Source organism: Marmota flaviventris, chromosome 8, assembly GCF_047511675.1.
Source record: "Marmota flaviventris isolate mMarFla1 chromosome 8, mMarFla1.hap1, whole genome shotgun sequence".
Taxonomy (NCBI): Eukaryota; Metazoa; Chordata; class Mammalia; order Rodentia; family Sciuridae; genus Marmota; species Marmota flaviventris.
Genome location: NC_092505.1, coordinates 21,105,212 through 21,118,860, shown reverse-complemented (window position 1 = coordinate 21,118,860; position 13,649 = coordinate 21,105,212). Strand labels below are relative to the sequence as shown.

General features: G+C 30.0%; 1 protein-coding gene across 1 annotated transcript in view; it reads left to right on the top strand.

Annotated features, from left to right (window-relative positions):
• Positions 1–4,978: 4,978 nt before the first annotated feature.
• The window catches only part of Ncam2 (neural cell adhesion molecule 2), a 231,657-nt gene continuing 222,986 nt past the window's right edge, over positions 4,979–13,649 (top strand). Inside the window, exons 1-4 of the mRNA XM_071615777.1 lie at positions 4,979–5,018; positions 5,962–6,036; positions 9,424–9,630; positions 11,471–11,614. Coding sequence (XP_071471878.1) covers positions 4,979–5,018; positions 5,962–6,036; positions 9,424–9,630; positions 11,471–11,614 — 466 coding nt within the window. The remainder of the gene's footprint in view (positions 5,019–5,961; positions 6,037–9,423; positions 9,631–11,470; positions 11,615–13,649) is intronic.

The following is a 13,649-nucleotide window of genomic DNA, read 5'->3' as shown; positions in this document are numbered from 1 at the left end:
CTACTATTTTGTCTAAGTGCTTTCTACAATTATAAATGCCAATTTATTTATTTTTTGAAAAGTCATTTTTATAATGCTGCCTATGGTCCATTTTGAGGAATTTTGATTTATGAAATCAATTTTAGCTTCTTATTTCCCTCAAACTTGATGGAATAGAATTGTCCAAGATTCTGTCTCCCATTTTTCCTCTCCCATATGAACATTTATATTTAATTTTTTTCTCCTTTTGGTGACCCTGGCAGAAGTAGAAGATCTTAACATCTTTAATATTTCCTCTTCATCCTTAAGCTAAGTCATCCCAAACATAACTTACTTTGAAATGTTACATTCATTCCTACTTCTCCATATTCTTTGCCACCAGGCAACTCATTTATTAATCACAACATACCCCATAGTGCTGGTTTATTCCCTTTATCAGTCATTCTACCTTTAGACCAATATTTACAAATGCCAATTTTTCTATTTTAAATCATTAGCAGACAAAAATTTAAGTCCAGAAATTTTACAATGGCTTTTGAGATCCTCCGTAATCTTCCAAATTATTTCTCTAATGATATCTCAGTAATAGTATATATGAGATAAATCTCATTTTTATTATTATTATTATTATGGTCTTTGAAAATTTCTGCCTTACCTGATATGGAATATCCTCACTCTTGCTGTCCTTTATATTATAATACCTATCGCATCTTCTTGATCTTTTTAAAGTTTTAATGCACTCTGCAAAAACATCTTGATCATAAATTTCATAATGACCACTATTTGTATACACCATCATATTGCTCATAATTTTGTGTAGTTTATTTTTTTGCAAATAAACTGGAAATCCCTTGACATTGAGAATTGTCACTTAGTTTTTTTGCATATTGTAGCATCTAGAAGAGTGATTTTTAAGATGCATGTTGTCCATAGATACTTAATCATGGTCATATGTCCAAGATAACACTTAAGATTGTTATTGCATACACTTCTTTGAGAATCATTCACGGAGCACAAGTAATCATGGCTTCAATTTTCAGTCTTTGGGATTAAATCTCCATCTTTCCTTAAATACAAGTCTTCTGTGAAAATATTTACTGTTGTTTATTATTTTTCAATCCCAGCTCTGATAAAAATGACATTGATTGATTTATAATGAATGCAATCTTTTTAAATTTTTTTATTTGTTCTTTTTAGATATACGTGACAGTAGAGTGTATTTTGACATATTATACATTCCTGGAATGTAACTTTTCCTAATTAGGATTGCTTTCTGTGGTTGTACATGATGTGGACTTAAACTGGTCATGATTCATATATGAACATAGGAAAGTAAATATTTTTTAATCTGCTGATCATATATATTTCTTATTGAAGGATTTTATGTTTTCACCTTTTACTTTTTTGGTCCTGGTATTGAATCCACAGTGTTCTACCACTGAGCTACATCCCAGGTCCTCTTTTTTATTTATTTATTTTTTTAAATTTTGAGACAGAGTCTTACTAAGTTGTTGAGGGTCTCACTAAGTTATTGATACTGCCCTTGAACTTGCACTCATCCTGCCTCCACAATAGCGGAGATTTCAGGCAGGCAAGCACCACCACTTCTGTGCATTTTTTAACTGGGTCACAATAGCCAAACTATGGAAAAAACCTAGTTGTCTTTCAATGGATGAATGGAAAAAGAGACTGTGGTAAATATAAACAATGGAATATTACTCAGCTATAAAGAAGAATGAATACAATCATTTAATCATTTATGGAAATTATATGCAGCTAATGTATTATTACATCCTTCACAATTTTCTTCAAAGGCATTGTATCTATGTCAAATACACGTAGTCAAAGGTATTATATCAGTGTCAAATACAGAGTACAATATCAAAATTAGAAACTTTACCATCAGTATAACTTTTTTCAAACAACTATCCTAATAATTTGTACTAACTTAAATAAAGACCACATAGCATTATCTTCTTCATATATTCTTATCTAAATTGTAATGCTATAGATCGAGGAGACATAAAATGGATAGATGTCAAATGTATCATTTCTTTCTAGCTTTCTTCAATCACATCTTTTTGACTTGGAAATGGCCTAGTTTTATTCTTACATTTGTTGTAAGCAGACATAGCTCGAGACTGATCACAAGAAATTCTGGATGTTAAATCATTAGAATAATGATCAGAGCATGACCACTCATTTTAATGCTCTAGGTTTTAACTAAGATCCACATGTTTTAATATGTCTTCAGATGCAGAGGTCAAGTAGAGCAATCTGGCCTTCAGGAAATATAGTAAACTGGATATTTTTTTCTTTATATAGTTTTATATATACATAGCAATAAAATATAACAATGTATTCAGTTATCATAATGTCTCTGAAAATATGGTCTTGATTAATGGGAAATTTGATAATTTTTACTGAGTGAAAAATTATCCAAGTATTGTAGTGTAAATTATCTAATTAATTTCATGCTCAATTTCATTTTATTACAATGAATGTATGTTATTTATTGCACCCATCAGAAAATCAGTATTAAAATTGTCTAGAACTTTGAGTTTAAAGTGCTTACATCTTTCAAGTTCTATCGTTTTTTATAAATCTTCCATAGACAATCAAATTTACCCTAAAGGTCAGAGATAGAAATTGCTTAAGTAATAATTGGCAGATTTGATCAAATTTTCTAATAGCCTTAAATTAACTTAAGGCCTTGAAGTCACTGACAATGTTGTGAACATATCACATAGTAAGCTAATAGTATGTATTTGTCGATTATTCTCTTATCTCTGTATTACATTTAGAAGAAACAAAAGTGTGATTGATGAGCCCTGGTATCTATAATTTATATTTAAATGAGGTAGAGAAGGTAGAGAAGGGAATATAATTATCAATAATGTCTCATTTGTTTAGGAAAAATTCTTACTGATCAAAGATATTTGTTGATGCCACTGACGGGTCTGTCAGAGCTGTTTTGAAAAGTTATTGATGTTTTAGTTTTATTTTGAAGATAGGAGATAGTTAACCATGTGGACATGTGAAAAAGGGAGACAAAGGCAAGAAAAACCATTTGAGCCAATGCAAAATGTTAGGAACCTGTGAGTCAGTGGAGAGAGGGTGAGAATCAATCTTAGTATCTATAGCTACAGAAAAATTGGAGAGAAGTAACTGGAAATAAACTGGAAAAAGGTAAGTTTATATCAATTAAAATGTGAATAATAATTGATTCATTGGATGACATAAATCCACTTTGAAGGTTTTCAATAAGAGTATTTGTTACAAGAAATATGAGCATGTATCAGCCAGGAAACTTTTTTAAAGAGAAAGGTTATTTAGATAAAAGTCAGGAAAAATATGGTGACTGATGAAATATTTTGAATTAAATTCATTGAACAGATTTCTTTAAAGGAAAAAAAAGAAAAGTATAAAAAACAAGTGATATTTACAGAGTTCCTATCTTCAAGAGTTGGAAATTGATTCAGTGGACCAAAAAGGAAATAATGAGCAGTGACCAAAGTTTGGATGAAGCAGAATGTGTTCAGATTGAATAGAATTAGTACACATTCAACTGAAAGCTGAGGGCTGGAGAGTACAGCATTAGATTTCAGTAAAAAAATGAATACTGAAAAATAAAAATGTTGATGGCACATTATAAAAGATGTCTGTAGTAGAAAGTATAAGTAGAAAAAATAAAGAGAATGAGGCACAAAATTATAATTTCCCCTTTCCTTTCAACACTGACTTCCTTTCCTTCTTTCCCTTCTATCCATTGACTTGCTCAAGTCTTCTCCAATATATTAAATTCCTGTCAAATGCCCAGATTGTGGATCCAAATAACTCTACCCATCTCCTCAAGATGAAGTTACTCATGAAGACATTGTCTAGTTTCTTGTTTTCTGACATTTGCTACCATTGATGCCCATTCCACTTAATCCAGCTGCATCAGAGAATAGCTACATTTTTGAGGAAAAATATTGTTTCATGAATTTTCAATGGAGTAGGCATTGTGAATGGCTTTATAGGCATCCTTTTCCTTGTTTCTACTAGTTTCCTTTGTAGTCTCTCTGTTGTAGGCTTCTCTTGGTCTGTTTCTCTCTGAAATACTGAATTTACTTGAACAATGGTTGAGCCCCTAAGATGCACCCAGCTTTCTCTGAGCATTATGAAATTATAAATAAAAATGAACAAGATTCGGAGGGGAAGAGAAAGCCAATTCACCCCTGCCTTAATTTCCCAGAAATGTTTCTAGAAAAAGGAAAAGGAATTTAACAACAGAAGTTGGTGTGTATGAAGGAACATTTTATTTTATTTTAGAAAACATCTTAAAGACCTAAAACAAGATACAAGTCAAGGCCTTTCTTGAAAAGTATTTTGTACTTTTCTTGGGTTTTCTTTAAAATTAAATCTATTTTAACTGATATGTAAAAACAAAATTTTATGTATCTGTGTTGTTCCATGTGATATTTCCATACATGTATACATTGTGTAATATTTAGATTACATTTAACTTTCCTCCTCAAACAGTCATCATTTCTTCATGATGAAAATATTCGAAGTACTTTCTTTTACCATTTAATATGTTTTTGATACTGTGTTTATTTCCTTAAGCATTTTTAACATAGTATGTTACATTTCTTGTCTAAGTTTTATATACTTTGAAATTTTCAATGGGTCTGTTTTACCTACTAATTGTTTCAATGTAGTCTTGCTTACAGTGCCTTCTTTGATCATTTGCATTTCATATCAGAATGTGAGTTTAGATTAAAGAAAACTTTGTCTATAAAATTATTGGGCAATCTGGGCTGATAATATTGTTTTCTTCAAATCGATTTATGTTTACGTCTGCCACTTTGCTTTGAGCCCCACAAGAGACTGCATTCTTGTTTAGTTTCTTTGGTGGGGGTTTTCTAGAGAATATGTTTATAATTAAAATCCTAAACCAGGATAGGACAGAATTGTGACTAATCTAAGAGGCGATGGCTTCTTCCTACCCGGGTCAATGGAGACAAGCCTCCTTGTCAGCTGTCTTTGTCAGCAGAGTGACTGGTTCTCTTCTCTCTGAATATTGAGTGTAGATTTTATCACAGCCCTTCATCATCTGCTTTTATGAAGTACCTCATTATACTGGACAAGCCCAGGTTCTGTATCTTTGCATTCTGTGATGAGCTTAATAAGTCTTTGGTTATTGGATCTGCTAATTCCCAAATAGGATTGTACTCTAGCTTCATATTTTTCTCCATTTATTTTCTGCACATCCATTGCATTACTAAAAGCTCATTCTGAGTAAAAGGGATGGTGAGGCTGAGTCTGGAGAGCGAACACACTTCTTGTCTGTCATATCATCAGCAATAGATCTATCATTTTGTATGAAAACAAAATTTTGATTACTGTATAAATTTCTAGAATATCCAGTTATTTTATATTTAATGTTCTGAGTATCCTCTCTGTTTTATTCCTCTTATCTCAGTTCCTATTTATCTTGTGAATACAGATGCTCACCTATGTTTTCTTGTGCAGTGCTTCCTTTCCTGTGCATGCCCCTTCTCATGGAAATATTTTGCTAGATAGTCAAAATGTAGTTAGTTTTTATATTGGTTAATATTGCAATAACAATATAGGATTTGCTCTTTCCTAAAAAGGTTTAATTATTGGGCAAAATTTTCTTTAGTTATCACGCACTCTATTTATATATAGCTAGTTTGTCAAAGACAAATAGCTTTATGGATACGAATTAGGTCCTTTATTTAACAGAATTTTGATATATTAAGTTGAATAAATACTACATTTGCTATGGTATGAAATACGTAATAATATAACATATAGTCTGGCATTAGATTATATTTTCCAAAATTTTCATTTCCCATTTTCTGGAATAAAAAATTAAGGGAAATAATCAGTATTTTTGGACCTGCGGTTTACACATCATTTGTTAGAATTAATATTTAAAACCACTATTAATTGTTACTCAAATATGTTTTTCAGCTCTTCTTCAAGTGACAATTTCACTTAGCAAAGTAGAGCTTAGTGTGGGCGAATCTAAATTCTTCACATGTACAGGTATGTATTCCTTTAAATAATTTCAGATAACATGTTTTGTGCTTTAACTATTGGTATAAATATATTTATTAGCCAAATTTATATATGAAAACCTTAATTCTCAAAAGTGACACCTTATCATTGGGTTTATATGATTGGAAAAATAAAAATAATCACATTTTGAAAATATTAAAAATAATGATTTTATTTGTTATTTTCAGCTTATTAATTTTGACATTAAAACTAGATCATTTAAAAAAACTTATGAGATAAAATGTTTCCATAAATTTTCAATTTAAGTAGTATAAACAGAAATATAAGGATTTGTACAAAAATATAATTGATTCATTTTTGTAAATAAGCAATAAATAAATCAGATAAAGCATGGTGAATTATACTTTCACATTAATGAAAATTATATGATTCAGAAAAAAATAACCTTTTAAAGGGTGAATATTTATTCCAATATCAAATAGTTAATTAGGAAAAGTTCTGAAAGATTTTTGTAGCTATTAAACGAATATATCATGTATTACAATGCCTATAGAAAATAATATAAGCCTAATTGAGTTTAATCATGAAGATTTCAGAATTCTTTCAAAAGATATTTAAGTACTTGAACATCAAAATCTAATTCAACATAATATATAACTCTCAAAAGCACAAATTCCTTGTCTATTTAGATTTATTATATTCATATTTATGTAAACAAGCATGAAGTATTAACTATTCATGTAATGTCAAAATCTCTTATAAGACTGTTTTAGAATTGTTTCTGTTTGTGATTGTTCCAAAAGCAAGTCACAACAGGATTACAGTATGTATTCTTGATTTAAAAAACATTGAAAAGTTAGCTTGAGAACTGTGGACATGCTTAAATTATTATTAAATTTATGAAAAGTAAAAACATAATGAAAATAGCATTCATAAAGCATATCTAAACCCGGTGTGTATAAATTGCCACGACATACTAAAACTAATAGAACCTATGTATGTTCATATATCTACATGCCAAGGTGTCTAAATTGAAATGTCTATTAATACATATTTTGTTTATTGACTAATGAAAAAAAATCAAAGAATAGGGCAATAATTTGTCCAGTGCAAATAGTGTCAAAAGAACTTTGACATAAGTGTACATAAGGTCCCTGTTTCTACAGGTCATTTTGTTTTGTCTACATAGCTATAAACAGATGTATGCATACTAAATTGTGTGATATAGTGACAGAATAATACAATAGTTAAAAAAAGAATGATGAAAATAAAGTAAAATTTTATTATTTTATATTCTGTCATCACCATGTAACATAATTGACTATGTATAAAATGAGATAAAATGATGACTTTAAGTTAAAATATTAATTAATACTACTCAGTGGTATTGATTTTCTTATTATGAAGCCAAACTAAGTGAATCTTTTTTTCTTTTACATAAAGGTATATTACCAAGAGTGGTACCATAATCATTGAAGTGGTTTTATTTAAATTAATTTTAGTAATAAAATAAGAATCTCAAAAAGTGATATGGAAAATGATGCATGCCAGAATACTTACTTATTTTTTTTCTATGTAGATGCCAATAAAGTTCCAAGGCACCTTAAAAAACATGAATATTTCAAACCCAATAAAATATTTATATCTTAAATTTAACCTAGAAGGTGTAGACATATACTGTGATATAAATAGAATGTGTCATGTACAGCAAATTAATAGTATACTACATGTTCAAAACTACAAAACCATTTTGTTATATTTGTTAATAGTTTGTCTAATAGGCCATTCTTATAAATATGGAAAATTTTGGTCAAAATTAATATGTATTAGAGATTTTGTAAGAGATTTGTGACTACCCTCTGAAAATCCATAATAAACTTCCCATGATAATGAGATTTTATACCATATTATTTTGAAAGAAAGTATTCAAAATATTTCTCACCAGATCATGTTTAATGTTGAATTTACAGTACAAAAATGAAGTTGTATATTGTTTAAAATTAAAGTGCTGCTCATTTTAATTATCCTTTTTAGCTTCTTTCTGGGGGGGGCAGGTACCAAGGATTGAACTCAGGGGCACTTGAACACTGAGCCCCATCCCCAGTCCTATTTTGTATTTCATTTAGAGACAGGATCTCACTGAACCTCATTTTTGCTGAGGCTGGCTTTGAACTCCTGATCCTCCTGCCTCAGCCTCCAGACCACTTGGATTACAGGCATGCACCACTGCACCTGGCTTCTTTTTTAGCTTCTTTATGAAAGAAGGAATGAAAAGAAATACTAACCCCTAAATTCATTATTCTATAACTATTTTGGTTTTGTATTTCCGTTCATAAAAAGTGAAGATAATAAAACTATGATCCATTTGAAATTCTACCTAAATTTTCAAAATTTTGCTAAATCCTATCTAGTTTGTAATTTAAAAAAAAAAGATGCTATTTTTTAAAAATCATTTCTTAGGGACAAAAAGAAAAGAAAAATTTTCTTGTTTGAAGAGGTCCTGAAGATATTAGTTAGCTACAGTCATTTTCTCCCAATGCTTTTGAGTTAATAAAGTATGTTGCTTCCCCAAATTATTTCTTATGTAATTGAGTCAAATACGTCCTTTTGATGACTAAAAAAAATGCAGGTATTTCTAGATATTAAAAAGTGGTTAGTAACCTAGATTCTGAATTGGAAAACTTAAATAAATATTTACACACTAATGATTTGGTTGTAATTGCCTAGCAGGATAAGTATCACTTCAATACATTCTAATTATCATAATTTAATAGTTAATAATTTCAGATTAAAATGATAAAACTACTCATATCAGTTGGGGAAAGATATAAGGGCTTCATTTTTAAAGTGTTTATTTGCCTTATCTGTATGAGTTTAACAACTTGAGAAATTTATTCAAATTAAGAATTGTCAATGGTAAAAATTTGTTTTGTAAATTACTTACATTTTCCTAATTTGTGCTTTATCAGGAAAAATAGTGCTATCCCTGTCCCTAAGCAAAAAGAGTCAAGCATGTGAAGATCTTATTAGTATTCATATTTCTGATCAAATATTATCTATCACATGGAGTTTATGTCTTGCTTATAAAATTTTCGTATTTAAGTGCAGTGATAATCCACAGATAATTAATGTAAAATTTCAACTCTCCTTGCTTCAGTACTACATAGTAAATTTCCTACATAACTTTTAGATTTTGCTTACTGGAACAGGATTTAGTCTTTAATTTGAAGAAACAAAAACGAACATGTGTGTTAACATTTGTGTTTACTTTCAATTTTGTACAATACTCAGATTTCCAGTTTTCTATTTACATTTTTCTAAATTGTTATAACTGATGCAGAATAGTAAATGCCACTGCCAAAACAAACATTTAAAACATATTTCCAAATGCTTCTTTTCCTTGGATTTTTGCAGCAATTGGTGAACCTGAGAGTATAGATTGGTATAACCCTCAAGGAGAGAAGATAATTTCAACTCAGAGGGTAGTGGTACAGAAAGAAGGCGTTAGGTCAAGATTAACCATCTACAACGCTAACATAGAAGATGCAGGGATATATCGCTGTCAAGCAGCAGATGCCAAAGGACAGACACAGGAAGCTACGGTAGTTTTGGAAATTTACCGTAAGTCATGTATTTGTAAGTTTCAGTTGATAGAAGACTTATAAAGAATTCAAGCAAAATAAAATGTTAGTAATTCAAACTAACACTCAAGAACAACCTATATACTGTGCAATGTTTTACAACCTATGTAGACATCAGCTTATTTGTGTTTTACTTTAGTGCATCTTAGAATTGATAATGGATCATAGGTAGTTATAAACATAAATGGAGCCAATTATCTTAGTTAAATCATATTTTAAAATGTGCTTCAACAATCTCAGTACGCTAGAAAATAATTGGGTAAATAAAATACAGTGGTTAGTTGGTGTTATGAAATATATTTGTTGTACATTTTCAGTTTAAAATAAAGGTCACAATTAGAACCAAGTATATTGCAGAAAGTTATAGCACTGACCATTCTAGAGTGAGAACTGGGATGACAGTCAATGAACAGAAGTAGACAGAGACAGAGCTAACAACTCAACTAGAAGAAAATCATATGTTGTCAGGACTCATGAATAATAGATGTTTTCATTAACAGGATTTTCCGTATTTACACTTCATTTTACACTTAAGATGGATTGTGTCCTGTCCCTTTTTCTTGTATATATTTAGAAATCATTAAACTGTTAAGGTTCACTGTGAAGCCTGTTAACTCCCTAAATTTGAAACCAGCCCTATCAAGTACTTTTATGACCATGAACAGATTGCCTAACCTCTCTGCCTTCAGTGTCCTCTACTATAAATACGTGTAATAGGACCTACATCATACACAGAGTTGTTCTGAGGACAACATTAACTGATATTGCATGAAATATTTAGAACAATTTCACCATTAATGTGGGGCATTTAATTTTTTACCAGTGAAAACTTATATAAATATTTTGAGTAAAAATTTGTACAAGCTCTCACTTCTTTATACCATCTTAAGTTATTGTTATTCTAGAAATAGGAAATGTAAAAGAATATCAGATCATTCCCATAGTAAGACTTTTGGTTTGGTAACCAGGGAAATTTGTTAATACATTATTGGTTTCATTTATCCTGATTTAGCTCCCTGCCCCCCTTTTGCATTATGCATTTCCAGAAAAGTTATCTTCCTTATTTATGTGATTCACTATTGGTAACTATTTAATACACAGCAAACAATGAAATTGAGTGATCATTTTACTATTTTAAATGATACACTAGAAGATCCCTAGTGTTTTATTGTGAATGTAAAAAACTCAATTGTGGTGTTAAAAAAAAAAAAAAAAAACATTGCTTTTGTAGAAAACATCTTATATAAGCACAAATATTCTTCTTAATTCTTTCATTAAACATATTTATTGAAGTCTACCCAGTACTGTTCTAAGTCAATTCTATTATTTACATAATAAATCATCTAAAAATTACAGGTGGTGTATTTGCCTGCTATACGATTTTATAGAAAATAAATTAGGCAGAGATGGCAAATGTTTATGTGGAAAGGTCTATTGTTTTTACTAAAGAGTTTGGTCAGAACTCTTCATGAATTGGGGGAGGGCAAATGCCCTGTTCAAAAGCGAATCTGGAATGTTAAAGGAAGACACTGTTACTGGAGCACAATACTGGAAAGAGGAGAAATTAGGATCAGAGTTGTAGATTGGACTCCAGATCACATAGGACCTTCTATGGCACTGGGAGGACTTTGCAATTCTCAGTGAGATGGAAAGTTACTAGGAAAGGAATCTGTTAATTTGGCTTGATGTTTTAAAAAGACCTAGGCTTACCTAGGGATCATACAACATAACATCAATTAACATCTATTTTAGAATATATGTTTTTTTTAGGATAAATAAGTGATCATTCTGTTATGATCTGTGTTATTTTCTTGATTCAGAAAAACTCACTTTCAGAGAAGTGGTTTCTCCTCAAGAATTCAAACAAGGGGAAGATGCAGAGGTCATTTGCCGTGTTAGCAGTTCACCTGCACCTGCCGTCACCTGGTTGTATCATAATGAGGAAGTCACTGCAATTTCCGACAGTTAGTATTTTGGTAACTCCCTAAGTTATACGTTCTAAAACCATTGCAAGTTTTTTAAATTACTGAATATATGTGGCTGATTAAAAAATGTAATTTTTGACCCCAAATGTCAAACAACTCCTTTTAGAACCTTAAAATTAGACACTGTAATTTGGGGCACTATGAACTTTAGGTCAAATTTAACACTTCTTTTGTTTCTATAACATGTTATAAGAACATAGTCATGACCAACAATTACATATTGCTATGGATGCTTTGATCCTAGAGTTGAATATGTTTGGCAACTGGTTTATCTTAGGAAGCTTTCTGCAGTTTACTATATGAAACAAAAAGTTTGTTTACACTTTTTCTACTTTTAGGGAAAATTTAATGTATTTTTAAGAAATGAATGAAGAACAGCTACAGATTCATAAATTCAACTTTTTATAATTCAAAATAAATTAAAATAATTTATATATGGAGGCTGAGACAAGAGGGTCACAAGTTCAAAGCCAGCATCAGCAGTGAGATCCTAAGCAGCCCATTGAGACTTTGTCTAAATAAAAGATAAAAAGAGCTCAGGATGTGGCTTGGTTGATAAGCACCCCTGAATTCAATCCCTGGTAACAAACAAAGAAAACTGATAATAATTTATATGTGAATTCTGTTTATTATTCTGAAGCTGTTCTTTAAAAGACACATAAAAGTTCTAAGTACTATGATAAGACATATAGAATAATTGAAAGAAGTGTAAATTCACTCAAATTGTCTTCATGATTTTGATTCAGATTGAGATAAAATTCCAGAATGATATGACATCTGTAATTGAAAGCATAATTTGCTTACATTATGCTCCTTTATCATTGTGCATAGGGAGCATTTTCAATTTAGAATATTTTTCAATGCACCTGCATTGCAGAGAGGAACAAAATAATTGAATCTTTTTAAGCATTTTTCATCTTGCATGATTCTGTTTTGTGTTTCTAAGAGATGAAATTTCTATAGCATAAAAGACAGAAGGTAGACAATTTCTATTTTTGAATATGTAAATAGAACATACCATAATCATATACAATAGTCATTTTTTTAAATTTAATTTTTCAGACCTTAATATGGTCAACACTAGTCAGTTATTAATGAAAACTCATTGTTTCTAAAAGCTAATGAGGAATACTACTTAATTATCTCATATTTTATTTGAGTAACTGCTTTAGATTTTATTAACAAATTATATGAGTACTTGTGTGTGATATATTTTTGTTTTTTTCTGCCTCTCAATCATACAGAAAAGGAAGTAATTTTATTACAGCTAAATGATAATATCTAAATATTTTCACATTATCTAATATTGCTCACATATACATCTGGTTTATTACACATTTTAATTACAAGAAGGTTTTTTTAAAAATTATATTTTTAAAGAAGACACTTGAAACAACACATCAAAACAAAGATTAATAACAAAGTGTAGTGGTGATGGAGGAGTAATATTTCTATGATTTAACAGATAATTTTTTCCCAGTAATCCAAAATTGAATGATGTAAACTTGGAAGTTCATTTTGGTTCTACTCTTTTTCTTGGCCCTGAAATAATGAAAAGTTTTTCTAGCTGTTGTGCTCTGAAATCACATTCTTAATCTTTCAAAAATGGAGTATTATATCTGTTTCAAACAATCATTGTAATTTATAAATAACATATTAGTCATATTGAAATGAATAAACTATTGAGGTAGATGTCAGTCTCTCAATAGATGAAATTTATCTATTTATCTTTCTTATTCCTTCTTAATGAGTTTTTAAATTTTTAGAATCAATTTTACCCAAATTATATGCCATTAGACTATAACTTGAAATAGAAAGTTCAATTTAGGGGAGTGACTAAAGTTAAATATGAATGAGCTAAGGTGCATAGCAGGCAACTAAAGAAAGTAAACGTATGAGGAAGGCCAAACTTTTCTAACCTTGTTACAATGAAAGATCTTGACATATACTTCATTGCTGAACAATTTGTACATTTATCACGGTTTCACAAGAGGTATCTGTTATGGTTTACCTA